Source organism: Sminthopsis crassicaudata, chromosome 4, assembly GCF_048593235.1.
Source record: "Sminthopsis crassicaudata isolate SCR6 chromosome 4, ASM4859323v1, whole genome shotgun sequence".
NCBI classification, from domain to species: domain Eukaryota; kingdom Metazoa; phylum Chordata; class Mammalia; order Dasyuromorphia; family Dasyuridae; genus Sminthopsis; species Sminthopsis crassicaudata.
Genome location: NC_133620.1, coordinates 439,565,983 through 439,581,566, shown reverse-complemented (window position 1 = coordinate 439,581,566; position 15,584 = coordinate 439,565,983). Strand labels below are relative to the sequence as shown.

General features: G+C 39.4%; 1 protein-coding gene across 4 annotated transcripts in view; it reads right to left on the bottom strand.

The window, feature by feature from the left end:
- The window catches only part of PDE4DIP (phosphodiesterase 4D interacting protein), a 233,670-nt gene that overhangs the window by 36,143 nt on the left and 181,943 nt on the right, over positions 1-15,584 (bottom strand). For all 4 annotated transcript variants that reach the window (XM_074263257.1, XM_074263255.1, XM_074263254.1 and 1 more), the window contains 5 exons: positions 11,363-11,595; positions 10,141-10,591; positions 7,213-7,405; positions 6,137-6,253; positions 1,664-2,183 (listed from right to left, as the gene is read on the bottom strand). In XM_074263257.1, the coding sequence (XP_074119358.1) occupies positions 1,664-2,183; positions 6,137-6,253; positions 7,213-7,405; positions 10,141-10,591; positions 11,363-11,595 (1,514 nt within the window). The remainder of the gene's footprint in view (positions 1-1,663; positions 2,184-6,136; positions 6,254-7,212; positions 7,406-10,140; positions 10,592-11,362; positions 11,596-15,584) is intronic.

Genomic DNA, 15,584 nt, shown 5'->3' with positions numbered 1-15,584 from the left:
GTGTGCTATCCAGTATATTTTACTCAGCCAGTATAATATGCATTTTATATTCTGCTGCCTCCCAAAGAAATTTCCCTTGTCAGGATGTCAAGTGACAGCATGGCTCTTGATAGAATAGAAGACAGACTGCTGACCGTGGAGCTGGGAAGCTCTCAGTTTAAATCCTCCTTTGCTGTGTGATTTTAGGCAATTTATTCAACTTCTGTGCCTAAATTTGCTTATATATAAAATTGGGGGGGGGGGGCAGAAGAAGGGAAAGATTTAAATGCCTTTAAGGCTCTTTCCAGTTCTTAATCTAAGATCCTTATGTAAAAATTTTTCATCATTTAGAATTTAGTTTCCTTCTCTATTATTAGACAATAATTAAGAGAATTAGAGAATAATCTTATAAAATTAGAATAATTAGAATAATTGAGAAGTCTTATAAAAATAGTTTTAAATGGATTTCAACTGCTTCCTTTCTCTTGTGTATGTGTATATATAATATATATATATGTATGTATGTATATACACACATATACTCTATCACACTCCATAGGTACACATTGGGTTTATAAAGTAGGTGAATACAAAACTATATAAAGAACAATAATGTTATTTCAAAGTCCAATTCTTTTTGTACAGCAAAACAACTGTTTGGACATGTATACGTATATTGTATTTAATTTATACTTTAACATATTTAACATGTATTGGTCATCCTGCCATCTGGAGGTGGGGGGGGAGGAGAGGAAAAATTAGAACAAAAAGCTTGGCAATTGTCAATGCTGTAAAATTACCCATGCATATATCTGGTAAATAAAATTAAAAAAAAATAATAATAGTGTTGTATGGGCAAGGAATGTTTCCATGGCCCCAAGGATTCATGGATCCTAATACTTTTTTTTTTATTAATTTTATAATTAAAAAAAAATTTTGACAGTATATATGCATGAGTAATTTTTTTAATAACATTATCCCTTGTATTCATTTTTCCAAATTTTCCCCTCCCTCCCTCTACTCCTCCCCTAGAAGACAGGCAAATGGATCTTAATATTTTAAGAGATTTCCAGTAAAAGGGGAAATGGAGCAGAATTAATTTAGCAAACAAAATTAATTCCCACTGTTTGCAAGGCTGCAGAGCTTCCATCCTACTAAAAGATGGAATTGTCCTAGAATGAAATGAACACAAGTCCTTAGTGAATATTGAAATATGTTATTTGCATTCTCAATGGGTGGGGGGAAAGGTGGGAGTGTAAGAATTTAGGGTTCAAAACTTAAAAAATAATTGGGAAATATTTAATGAAATAAATAAAAAATATATTTTTAAAAGTTAAAACATAAATAAGCCCATGGGCAACAAGAAGGTAATGAGTGGTGAACTCCCTCTTCAATCCTATTGGGCACCTTAAAACCCTCCTGATACTAAACCACTGTATAATCTCACAGAGTATTGCAGTGGGAAGAACATTATATTTGGAATCAGAAGACTCAGACCAAATCCTGTCTCTGTCCCACTAGCACTGTGTGATGTGAGCAGGTTCCTTCCCCTCTCTAGGCCCCCAATAAAATGAGGGGAAGGAGGTGAAGGAGATGACCTCCGGGGTCCCCATCTGTAATTCCATTCCTGACTCAGACAACCTGCCTCCCTTTTTTTGCCCACCTGAAATTAGTTCCCCCTTACCCCGGCCAGGTGGCTGATTTGAGTTCTTCGGTCAGCTTCCCTTCCACCAGGGACTTTGGAAGTTGGGCCTCCAACAGGGACACTCTCTGGACGAGTTTCTCCAGATCCTTTCTGGCCTGCATCTCGGGCGGGCAGAAGACCCCCATGCTGTCAGACTGCCATCCTTCGTCCTCATCCGTGAGGCTGTGGGACGGCGACGAGGTGAGATCGCCAACCTTCTGCTTCATTTTTCTGGGCCTCTCCAGGCTAGATGCATAATCGCTGGTGATGGAGAAAGAGCGCACCCGGCACTTGAGGTTCTGGATGACTTTGTCCGAGTTCTGCAGCCTCGCTTTCAGGTCCCGGATGTGCTGCTGGAGGACAGCGATGTCCTCGGATTTTCCATAGTCCAAGAAATCCTTCTGTTTCCCCAGGGGGTTCTTTAGAGGGGAACTGGTCAATGCTGACCCCAGAAAATGGTACTGAGTGGGTAAGCTCTCAGTGACTCTGGGGTCGCTGAAGACGTCGTGTTCTTCGAATTCTGTGAAAGAGAGAGAGAGATTCATCTCAATGAGCATCTGACCACGACAGTGATCATTTCTACTTCTGGAGCACTTCAGAGTCTAAAAACACGATAAATAAATACAACTTGCCACAATAACTCTTTAAGCATAACGAGGAGTTCCAGTTCATGGACTAAATCACTTGATTGGTTGGGAGGAGACAAAGAGCTAAGTCTATTCTGCTGTTATTGCCCTTGGGAACCTAGAGGCAGGTATGGCCTGGACCTCAGAAGGAGCCCGGGTCTCAAATGAACCGAGCTCAAACTGCCGAGCTCAAACTGCCGGCTTTACTTAACCTTAGGCAAGTCACATGACTTCTATTTTTAAAGGATTGGATTATCAAGTCAATCAACCAAAAAACCATTTAAGTACTTGCAATGTTCCAGGCACTAGGTGAAACTCTGGAGTACTAAGGAAGAAACCCGAACAGTCCCTGCCCTCAAGAACTTCTGTTCTAGAGAATTTATATACATAAATCAGGACAGACAGGCTGGATTTAGGGAAGACAGAAATGGTTAGAGAAGAAAAAGTATAAACTCCTGGTGGGAAGTCACAAGACCTGTCTAGATCTCAATTTCCTCCGCAGTATAGGGAGGAGATTAGATGATCACTCAATCAATTCATTAAATACTTACTAAGTGATAAGTACTGTGCTGATTCTCTGGAAATAAAAAGAAAGAGCCAAAACAGGGTTTCCTTAAAGAGTTTATAATTTATATTGTGGTGGAAGAGAAAGTACTTACAGAAATCAGTAAGAGCAATATTATATGTATTGCAAGAGAAAATAAAAGATAGCCTCAGGGAGAAGGCTGGGGGAAAGTCTTCTATGCAAGGCGGTGCTCTAGACGAGGAGGGAAGGGCTTCCCCGGAGATATAAAGGCATGGAGACAAAGGGTGGGACTTCTTTTGTGTGAGGGAGGAAAAGTAGTTCTGGCAGGGCTGGAGACACTGGGATATGGGAAAGGGGAGAAGAAGGGAAAGATAGGAAGGCTAGGTCATGCCAAACAGGGGAGTTCATATTTGACCCTAGAGAGGATGGGGAGCTCCTGGGTTTTGAAGTGAGGGGTGTGGGTTGGGAAGGGACACCCCAAGATGTGATGCAGCTTCTAGAGGAAATGTAGCAGTAACCCTAAGGCAACCTGGCCTTGGGAGTGATGTAGTTGGAAATGATGTATTTCTTCCCCTAGTTTCTAGGGAAAATGTAGCAATAATCCTAAAGCAATCTGGTCGTGGGAATGACCTAATTGAAAATGATGTATTTCTTCTCCTAGCTTCTAGGAGAGATATAGTAGTAACCTAAAGGTAACTTGGTCTTGGGAGTGATGTAGTTGGAAATGATATGTTTCTTCCTCAGCTTCTGAGATGTAGCAGTAACCCTAAGGTAACTTGGTCTTGGGAGTGATGCAGTTGGAAATGATATATTGCTTTCCATAGTTATCCTGCTCCAGTTTACTCTCTCTGACCAGGATGCTATGGGTACAAATATTGTTGGCTGCCAGATAACAAGCATTTTGGTCAGGAATAATATAGTTTCTGAGACTAAAGAGCACATAATGAGGTGCTTAAAATTCACTTAAAAACACACCTTTGGAAGGTTCCTCCACACCTCTCCTGAGATCTCTGCCGAGAGGATTTGAGTTCTGTATTATCACAATATCAGAACCTGGCCACTCCACGATTCCACCAGGAAGCCATAAAATTAGCATATCAGTGACATGAATCCCTTCCTTGGTCTCTAATTTTTTCTATAAATTTATCTTCTTGCCCCTGGTTCTTTGCTAACTTCTTTTGGAAGCTTAGCTTGCTTTAATAGGTGATATAATTATAATAAACTCCTCGACTTGGAGATGGGTTCTACCTTATAAATTCTTTTGAGGTCCCTCCTGATCCTGGAGCTTTCTGAAGTCTCCCTCAGTCAGATCTGACTACAAGCTTTAGGGAAATCCCCGCGGCAGCTGATCAGAGAATGGATTTACAGTGAAGACTGAGCTGAACAAAAAGAGTAAAAGGTAATGAATGAAGGAGAGAGTGGTGGCTGAGTAGAAGAAAGTGAATGCACATATTTGTAGAGAAAGAGATGATGAGATCTGCAAGAGGAGGATCTGGATTTGCTGGATACGGGAGGGGGGAATAAGATTATGTGGGATATGTTGAGTTTCAGATGCCTAAGGGACGACCAGATAGTTGTGTTTCAACAGGCAATTAATTAGTGATGGGAGAATAAAGCTCAGAAATAAGGCCAGGGCTGGCTAAACAGATCTTTGGATTATCTACATGAAAATAATCATTGAACTCTTGTGAGCTAAGAGGAGAAAAGAAGGCCTTAGAAAGAGCCTGGAGAGATATCTAGCATGATAAAAACAAAGATCCAATAAAGGAAACTTAGGAAGGGGGAGACAGGTAGGAAGAGACGCAAGATTGAATCCTATTGAAAATTATCTTTAAAAAGAAAGAAAATTCAGCTGAATATCTAGCAAGAAAATCTGATATGTCAAAGGAGAAGGAGTAAGATGAATAAAAGGGGTTTTCTTGGCAGAGAGACTGCAGTGGTTTGCTATTTCTTTCTCCAGCTCATTTTAAAGACGATCAACTGAGGCAGAGAGTTAAGTGGCTTGTCCGGGATCACACAGCTAATAAATTTCTGGGGCTGGATTTGAACTCAGGAAGAGTTTAACTCAGACCCAGCAATATCCACTGTACTACCTATCTAATGGCAATTAAGAGATTAATACTAACTTTGAAGAGAGCAATTTCAGTTAGATTCACTTAGAAGTCAGAAGCAGCAAGTGTAGATGGATTTTTCAAGGATTTTAGCTTAGAAGGGAGAACTATAGAATGATATTTGCAGATGTGGTAGATTGAGAAAGGAGAATGTAATCAGAGCTGGAATGATGGCCTAGGAAAGGGACTGAAGAGGAGTTTTAATAGGAGAAAGTCATAGAGAGGCAAAAAAAAGGATTATGATCATATAAGGAAAATTTGAAGTTCTCAAACACGGAAGTAAAATATTTGTGGATAATGGCATGATTATGGAGCTGCTCATCCCTGTGTAGCTAATGTAAGGTAGGGCATGAGAAGGCAAGATATTTAAGGGAATATCCAGCTCTAAGTCCATGACCCAATAAATGTTCTCCTCAGGGAAAATTAAAAAGAGGCCACTAAGTCTCACTATAGTGGATAGAGAGCTGGGTTTGGAGTCAGGAAGACCTGAATTCAAATATGACCTCAGAGGCTCACTAGTGAGCTTTTCGACCCTTGGCAATCACTTAACCTATTTGACCTGAGTTCAAATCTAGCCTCGGACACTTAACACTTCCTATCTCTGTGACCCTTGGCAAGTCACTAACCCCAAGTGCCTCAGAGAGAAAAAAAAAAAAGAAAAAAAAAAAAAACTTTCCCAAGAACAGGAGAATAAATGGTTAGTCAGGGATCAAAGCAGTGTCCTATAATATTTCAGATTCAAAAAAATCTTCCACAATGATCACTGACAAACTGTTTTTTTAATCTGCTATTTTACTTTGATTTTAGGAAATTCAATTGATTGGGTATTTTATGTCTTTCTCATTGGCACATCAAAAACATGACTATACAAAACAAGCCTTCAGCATACAAACTAGCAGATGTTCTTCTTTTGGAGATAAATGACATGGCTATCTTCTATCACCTACATGTCTCTCTCTTTTTTTTTCTTTTTCTCCTTACAATGACCACCACAAATATCTTTCTCTCCCTACAATGGCCTCTATAAATATCCTCTGCCCATATCATTTCATATTTCACATTATTGAGCTTATTAGTGAAGGGAGAAAACAACTTTGGGTTCCAGAGGCAAAGTTGGCTTTCATGGAAGGGAAGGAGATATCCCCACCCATGTCCATCCATCTATCTCTGCTCTTAATTTGTTTTGGGTTTTTTTTTTTTTTTAAATTACCAGGGCTGGTAGTTTCTTCTCGTTCCGCCTCATTTTCACTCCGGCCACACGTCTCGTATCCCAAGTCTTGGAGATCCACCTGGACCTGTTTGCTGTCTTGTTTCACCCCTGGCTCACCTGGCCAACAAGAGAAAATTGTGTCTCTTACAGTCTCTAAAGTCTGTTAAGTCTTGAGCATCATCATCACCACATACTGGATGGGCATTTATTTCACTTGTGGAGTGTGACAGACACATGGCTTGTTTGGATTCTTACACAACAAGTTAGTTCCTGCTCCATCCATCACTTATGGAGGAGAGTCTTCCCTCACAGGATGAGTGGAAAGAGTACCAGGCTTGAAGCTGGAAGACTTGAGAGAGGGCTGTGCCATTTACTAGCTGTATGACAGCAGGGAAGTCACTTGGCTGTTCTGAGTCTGTTTTCCTCATCTGAAAATGGACATTTTTTCCCTGCTCACCCTAATTCCCACATGGAACTACCATCAAACTCAAATGAACTAGAAAATACATTAAAAAACATGTTGTAACCATGCAAAGTGTGATATTAATGAACCCTGTGTTATTGTAAGTTAATGCTTACTTCTGGTCAGATCCATGTATTATTCAGACACTTGGTTTAGGTTTCAGCTCAGAGAATGGGTGAGAAGAACTTAATTTAGGAACTGAAAATCTCAAACAATCTGGATCAGTATTCATGACATCAATTTGTGGAGGACATTAGAGTGGGATGGATGGATAAAAAGGAGGGTTAACCTGCTCTTAGAAGGCAGAATGGACTTGGGACTTTATCAGAAACCCAAAGTCTGGATTTGGCTCCAGTTCTGCTTAGATCCAGCAATTGAATCAACTTGCTTCACATCACTATGCCTCAATTTTCCATCTGCAAAATGGGATCAAAAATACCTCTTTTTCCTTTCCAGAAATACTGGAAGATAGATTTAATATAATGGTTGGTGTTTTTTTTTTTTTTTAAGTCTTTCAAATATTTTGAGCTCTTTAGAGAAATCTAAGATACTCTACTAACAGCTAAGGCAATTTATAATATATCAGTTTGATAACTTTTAATCCAGGACTTACGAAATAAGACTCGGTATTGCTCTAGCTGGCTGGCCTGGACTTGGACTGTGGCTTCAGATACCAGCAGTTTCTCCTGGAGATCTTGATAGCGTTGTCTGCACTGTTCCAGCTGAGAGCGCAGCTGGTGAGTTGGCCCTTGCAGACTAGACTCTGCCAGTGGCCCATTGCTGCTGACTGGCCCTTGGCCATCCCCCTGCGAGAACCAAAAAGGGAGAGTTAGTCAATAAAGAGACCAGTAGAGGAATGAGTATTTAGCCTGGAAAAGAGAAGAAACTGAGCAGGCGTCTAATCACTGTCTTCAAGGATTGGAATGGGAGTCAGTAATGAAAAAGGGAAAAACTTGGCAGATTCAGGCTTACGGTAAAGAAAAAGCTTCTAAAAAATTAGACGGTACAGAAATAGAATAGGCTGCCTTGGGTGGTAGTGAGCTCAGCCATCTAGTTTTTAAAGCACAAGACTGGATAGTTACTCAGTATTATAGCTAAATAGTACAATGGACAGAGCCTTGGGTCTAAAGTCAAGAAGACCAAAGTTCGAATCCAATCTTAGATGTTTATTGTAAGTGTGATTCAAGACTAGACACAATTTCTGTTTGCCTCAGTTTCCTCATCTATCTGTACAATGGGGATAATAACAGCACCTACCTCCCAGGGTCGCCATGAGGGCCAAATGAAATAATTATAAAGCGTTTAGCAAATCTGGACAGAATGCTAATCCCCTTGCCTACAAAGAGCCATATAGTCAAAGCAATGTTTTTTTTTTTTTTTTCCAGTAGCGATATATAACTGAGAGCTGGACTGTTAGGGGGGAGATGAGGGCTGCAGACTTGACACTTTTGAACTGTGGTGCTAGAGAAGACTTTTGAGGGTCCTTTGGAGACACATAATGAGAAGATGGGATTCATTGGAAAACATCTTGATATTTGGAAAGACTGAAGGAAAAAGGAAAAGGGGGTAGCAGATGATGAGATGGATAGATAAGTGCCATGGAAACTATGAACATGAATTCAGATTTTGGGAGATAGTGGAGGATCGAAGGGTCCAGAGTGCTATGATCCATGGGATCATGCAGACTTGGACATGACTGAGTGACTTAACAAAATGCTTAGTAGTGTGCCTGGCACACAGTAGGTGCTGTATGAATGTTGGCTGTTATTTTTATCATCCTATAATGAGCCTAGGAAGTACTAATCTGTTTCTATTCCTTCCTATTCCCAGAGTTAGATCCTAGAATAGGGAATTAGAGAATATCTTATACAAAAAAGCAGTCAACATTTGTTTTTTCAAAAAGATTAGAAAAACAAAAGTGAAACTCTTAAGAGCTCCATAGTTGGAGCAAGAAGCAGAGTCAGGAGGCCAGCAATAAGGACAATGGGCAGCCTGCTAATATATAATCAGAGGTATTATCTAAACTCAAGCCAACTGAATATTAGAGCTGGTACAATAAGCCTGCCTCAAGGGGCTATTCATTGATTTCTTAATAATAAATAATTATTTAAATATAAATAATAATTATATATATAACATATAAATAATAAATAATATGTATGCCTTAAAAGGTAAGTTTCCTTCTAAAAATGTTTAAATAGACAACTATCAGACTTGTTAATAAAGATGAATGGAATCAAAGAATTGGAGAGTTAGAAGAGATGTCAACATCTATTTAATCTAACCCATACACAAAAAGATTCCTCACTATAACCTACCTAACTAAAAAAAAGCGTTATGGAGGAACCTCCTGCCCCATCTCTCAAGGCATCCCGTGCCATTTGGAGATAACTCTAATTGGAAAGTTTTTCTTGATAATGGACCTAAATTTGCTTCCTTGCCACTTCTGACTGGCTCCTGGATCGTCCTTCTGAGTCCAAGTAGAACAAACCTAATCTTAATTCCATATAACAAAGCCTTCAAAACTTACAGACAGGAGTAGCGAGGTGGCTCAGTAGATGGAACACCGACTTTGGAGTCAGAGTCAGGACCTGAGTTCTAATCTAACTTCAGACATTTGACACTAGCTATGTGATCCTGGGCAAGTCAATTAAGCCTCACAAAAAAACCCAGTTTAAAAACCATATTCCTGGAGTTTTTACTGTTTAATAATTTTAGTTAGATCTGATTTTTCATGACCATTTGGGGTTTTCTTAGCAAAAATACTGCAGTAATTTGCCATTTCCTTCTCCAGCCCATTTTACAGATGAGGAAACTGAGGCAAGCAGGATTAAGTAGTTTGGGTTACACAGAAAGTTCTATTCTCTAGACCAGGGGTTCTCAAACTGCGGTCTGTGGGCCAGATGCGGCCAGCTGAGGACGTTTATGGGGCCGCTAGGTTAAGAGGAGCGGAGACAGAGCGTGAGCTTTTGTTTTTACTATAGTCCAGCCCTCCAACAGTCTGAGGGAAAGTGAATTGGCCCCCTATTTTAAAAGTTTGAGAACCACTGCTCTAGACCATCTAGTTGCCCTAAATATGTATCATGTAAGATTAAATCATTAAGCCTAAATATGTATTGTGAATAGATAAGGACTTGAGCTAAAGGACCAGTAACTTCTAACAGACTTGGGGGGAGTCAGTAGGAAACATAACGATTATTTCCCAGTTCAATTAGTGGGAAGTGGGAGGGGGTTCCCGGAAGAAAATGTGACGATGAGGAACAAACTACCACCTTCAGGTTTTGGAGATTCTAGGGGACCCTACTTCCTACCTCCTCCATTGGCTTATCCACCAATTAAGGACTTACAGGAGGATTTTGGTGGTGACTGGGCAAGTCATCAGGAAAGTAATCTGATAACTCTTTTGTTGGGTATGTTATAGTGGGGAATCTTTTTGTGTATGGGTTGGACATGTTTACGTCCCTTCTAATTCTCCAATGTCCAATTTAGGACATTAAGAGATGACCCTGTTCAGATTTCTTTCCCAGAAGCCTGTACTTACCTGGTAGCCATCCTTGGGTGATAAGTCAAGGACAGATACTAGGTCAAGAGTCTGGGGTCTGGAATATGGCTTCTTTGACCCCTGGTCTTCTTGAAGTTGGTCTCCTAGGTCCAGGGGCTTCCCAGGAGCCCAAATAACTTCCGTCTTCAGACGGTCAATCTCCTTGGCCAGACGGACAATAAACTGAGGATTAAACTTAGTGTCCCCTTCTTTCTTGTTCGGTGTCAGCTGCTCTTTGAGGAGGTTGATTATGGTATTGGCATTCCGCAGCTTCCCGTGCAGCTTTCTGATCTCAGCACATAGGCTGTCTTCTTTCAAACGCCGTCTAGCTTCCTCCCCCAGCCCTTCCTCCTTCTCCTTGTCTTCCTCCATTTCCCATGCTTCAGACATTGCTTCTCCCATCTGCTCCTTTAGCTCAGCATTCTCCAAGCACAGACTCAGCAAGGTGTTCCTGCGGAATGCACACACACACAGGGCGCCAGGCTCAGCATGATAACATTTCTGATGTTCGCCTTACCAAACATAATTGTGTGATAACAGTCTGTTAATGAACCATTAGTTTCATTCTGAAAGGGACCAAAGACTTCCTCATTTCTTGGAAGGGAAGACCAACATTCAGAGAAGTCTACACCCACTTAGTGAATGGCAAAGCCAGGACTAGATTAGCAACTGAGGCTTCTGACTCTTGGTTCAGGCTTTTTTCTACAATGGGTAGAATCAGATCTCAGTTCCCAAGGAGCCAGGAGTGTCTGAACTCTTGTGAATAAATCTGTAATCTCTCTTGTGGGACAAAAAATCAAAAATATGCTTGCTTGGGATAAATTAATTCCCATAAATTTTAGGGAACCTTTTTATTCATACATAGTGTTTTCTCAATACATGATGACTGAGGTCAGAGAAGATAGGTCACAATCAAATTCACAGAGCATTCAGAAGAAACTAAGTTTGTTTTGTTTGTTTTTTTTTCCTAACACATTATGGTTCTTTCTCTTCCAACCAACTCTTTATATGATAATAACCGGCCTGATATCAAAGCGTTATTGTGAGAATCAAATGAGAATTAAACACTTGGGTATAGTATTTGACACTTAGTGTTTGTTCCAACCCTCCTAGGTTCCCAACTGCTCTTCCTGTTTGTATCTCAATGCGTCTCTGTCTGGGACAGAGTAAACCTGTTGAATAGCATAGCACTAAAAGAATTTCTTTTCATCTTCTTTCTGACCTGATATGGGAAACAGAGGAGAATCCTGCTTCCTCAATCTGGGCTTTCAGATCCTTCAGCTCCCCTTCAGCTTTTTTCTTCTGTTCCAGGTGCTGATGGATCTCCGCCTTCAGGCAGAGTACTTCCTCCTCAAGGCCACTGTTTTGGTCTCCTCGGATTGGGAGAGGAGGAGGATGGTTAAAATGTTGAGTTTCCTCCGTCCTCGAATTTTTCTCTGAAGCCTCTTTGATGAACTAAAAAAGAAACCAAGATATAAACTGGTTAGATCACCCATGGTGAGAGTATCCACAAATCAAAGGGATGACAATGAAGATCACCAAGAAGGAAGGAGTAATCACACCCCATGATCTTTTCTTTCTTTGTCAAGTGCCTCCCTGGTCCATAGCAATGATAGTACATAAGGACATTGAATGGACCTTGTGGGGTAGAGGGATATATGTAGCAGATAAGATAGGAGAGAGGCTGCCATTGAACAAATCACTTTAGGATGACTGCTATCCTGTACTGGGAGCTCCAACCAGTAGAAAGAGAGTCAATAAAGACAAAAAAAAAAAAAAAAGGGGGGGGGGTTGTTTTAAAGGAGGAGAGAAACTGGAGCTCAACATAGCTATCCTCTATTGGGAGCTCCAACCAGTGGAAAGAAAGTCAATAAAGACAAAAAAAAAAAAATAATAAAAATGGGATTTTGTTTTAAAGGAGGAGGGAAACTGGAGCTCAAAGCAGACCAACACATAGCTATCCTATTGGGAGCTCTAACCAGCAGAAATAGTCAATTAAAAAAAAAAAATGGGGTTTTGTTTTAAAGGAGGAGGGAAACTGGAGCTCAAAGTAGGTCAAGGCATAAGAATGCTATGATTCTCTTTCCCACTGTTGGAAAGTCCACCTAAAGAAACTTCCACACAAGAGAAAGGAAAGAGAATACCAAAAAGCAGAATGAAATAATAAAGCACCAAGAACCCTAAGGGCCTTAGTGAAACAAGAGAGATACAGAGGGAAAGAGGGAGGACAAAGAAATGAAGTCACAGAATCATAGAATCAGAATGTTTTAATGACAAGTAACCATAGGGAATCCCTTAGCTGATGGCAGATGAATGGAATCAAGCTACAAGCTAGCCAGGGCAGGTGATTAGGTATCCTTTTCCTAAAAGAATCTTCTGATGGACATACATGGCTGTCCAACAACTCCATCTCTAAGTCTCCAATTTATTTCAAGGTTCTGTTGGAGAAGCTTTACTATGGGAAGCCTTATTTCCCTCTGTTAGTGCCTTCTCCTCGGAAAAAACCTTGTATTTAGTGTGCATGTATTCACACATATAATACACATATATGCGTGTGCATACATCTCTCTCTTTCTCCATATTTATATTTGGATATATATCCATTGAACATATATAAATATAGACATAGCTATATATGGATAGCTAGCTAGCTAGCTATTTCTCCACATACATAGAATAATAAGTTCTTTGAGGAAGTTCTCTACTTGGTACCTTCTGCATCTTTTACAATGTAAGGCACATAAAATATAGTTTTATTGATAGATTTCAACTCTAGGTTGTTAATTTAATCATTTTCAATCATTTCTAAACCTTTATGATCCAATTTGGGGTTTTCTTGGCAGAGATACCAGAGGGGTTTGCCATTTTCTTCTCCAGTTCATTTGACAGAAAAGTGGAAAGAAAATTCTTGAGTGGAAAGGATCTCAGAAACCATCTAGTTCCATTCCCCCATTCTACAAATAAGGAAACTGAGGTCCAGAGCATTTCTGTGACTTGTCAAAGATAGTAAGCTGCAGAGGCAAAATCTGAAGCCAAGTCCTTAACCTGTGTGGTGTATGTGCTTGTTGAATTGGTTACATTTAAGTAAATGTTAGTATTTTAGGGTCTACCAAGCAAAATGGGCTTGATCCTACCAATCTTTCAAGTTATCATTCTATATCTCTTCTGTTCACAGCCAAATTGTTTTTTCTTTTTAACTATAGTGTACTCATCGTTCCCACTTCTTCACAAAACTCATTTTTAAACCCCTTGCAGTTTGGTTCCTGATCCTACCATTTGAATGAAAATGGTCTCTTCACTGTTATCAGCTATGTTCGATTGTTATTGTTTTTTTTTTTTTTTAAAGTATTCCTCATTTTAAAATTCTTGTCGGGATTTGACACTGATGAATAGTGTACCCTTCCTCATACTTTCCCAGCATAACCAAGACTATTATCTTATTATTCCTGTCTGAGGATGACTCCTCAGTTCTTTTGTGTAATCATCATTCATCTTCCATCCACTAAGTTTGGATGTCCCTCAGTGCTCTGAATGGGGCTTTCTTCCCTACACCTGTCAATAATAAATACCCTTGAGTTCAATTTTCATCTCTGTATAGGTGATTCCTACTTCTATATAGCCTGTCTTTACCTTTCTCCTGAGTTCCATTGTCTCATGTCCAGGTGGACATCATGGCTGCTGGGATGTTCAAAAGGCATCTGATATTCACAGCATATCAGCATGAAACGCACTATCTTCTCTCCTAAACCAGCCCATCTTCAAAACACACTTCTGTTGAATCTGCCACAGAGGAGTCATTCTTATACTACTCATCTTCCCCAACCCTCATAAGTAGCTTCATGAATTTGTCCTAGTCTGACCAATAACATTACTCTAGTTCAAACTCTCAGAGCCTTAGCTAGGATTTGCAATAGACTCGTGCTTCAGGTTTCACCCCTTTCCAATCCATCCTTTAACCCACTTGCCAAAACAACTTGAGATTAAATATTAAGAATTTTCAATATACCTTTATCATCAAGATTAAACACAATAATTTACCAGATTGGTATTAAAAGACTCCCTGGTTCTCACATACCTCTTCAGATTTATTTCTAATCATTCCACATTTATGCTCTATACATTTTTGCCAAATAGACCCATTTTCTGTTACCTTAACTCAGCATTCCATCTGTCTTGCCCCTGCTTTCTCATTCTGCTCCATAGGATCCAGAACTTTCTTCATGGCTCAATTCAATGGTTACTTTCTACAGGAAGCCTTTTTCTCATGCCCTTAGTTAATAAGGTAAGATATCTCTCAGTTTGGGGCATTTTCTCCATGCCTGGAATATTCTTCTGCCTTCTACTTTCTTTGGTTTCTTTTAACTTCCAACTAAAATCACACCTTCTGCAGTCTTTCTCAAGCCCTCTTTATCTTAGTTTCTTAATCATTTTCTTTTTATCCTATATATATATATAGCTTCTTGCTTCACATGTTCCCCTCCACCTTTAGATTGTGAGTAGTACCCTGAGGGAAGGGATTTTTACCTCTTTTCTAGCCCCCAGTTTTTAGTGCAATATCCTAGCATAATGCCTAGTAGGCATATAATAAATGTTTATTGATCAATTGATAGAGTCCTTTCTCTTCCAAAATTATCCTATATCTATTTTTAAAATGATGTATCTCTTGGTGGAATGTAAGTTCCTTGAGAGGAGTAATCATTTTTTATTTGTGTAAATGCAGATCTAATAACAGTACTTTGTATTTAAAAGGTACTTGATATTTGTTGTTAAATGAATTATATAAGCATCATCTTATCACCTTTTTCCTTCCTCTTTTGAAGACTCATTTTTTTGATCCTTAAGAGTTTTATCTGTTCTCTATGATTTCCTAGAAATAATGGTTATAAACACTACTCTATAGTGCTTTTCATTAAGTCCTAATGACTTAAGTTATTTTTATATACACTTTAATTCTATCCTAGTTTGGTTTTTCATCCTGTTATTGCAACTTAGAATCATTTAAAATCAAATGAATAAGGATATACTTAAAGTTCTACACCTTTTCTTTTTGAAACATTAACCATATAAAATAGGGAATAGGGATTTATGATTAGGAAGCAGTCTACACAAAAGGATGACTGAAAATTCAATATACAGCAACTATGTAATGGCTACAAAAAAACCCAGAGGGATCTTTGGTTTTATTAACAAAAAAACAATGTCCAGAATGGATGAGGTAATAGGATTTTTTTTTAGTATTTGTGCTAATCAAATGAATATATGGGGAACATGTTTCAGGGATTACATTTGAGAAGGAAAATTGCCAAAATAGGAGGAAGGAGGCAGACTGGGTTAGGGAGGGCATGATCTGTCGGGGGAGCCATGATATTAAGAATGGTTAATGGGATTGGGAAGGTTTAGACTGAAAGAGAAAAAACTTGGGGATAATGAATTGATGGGCAGGT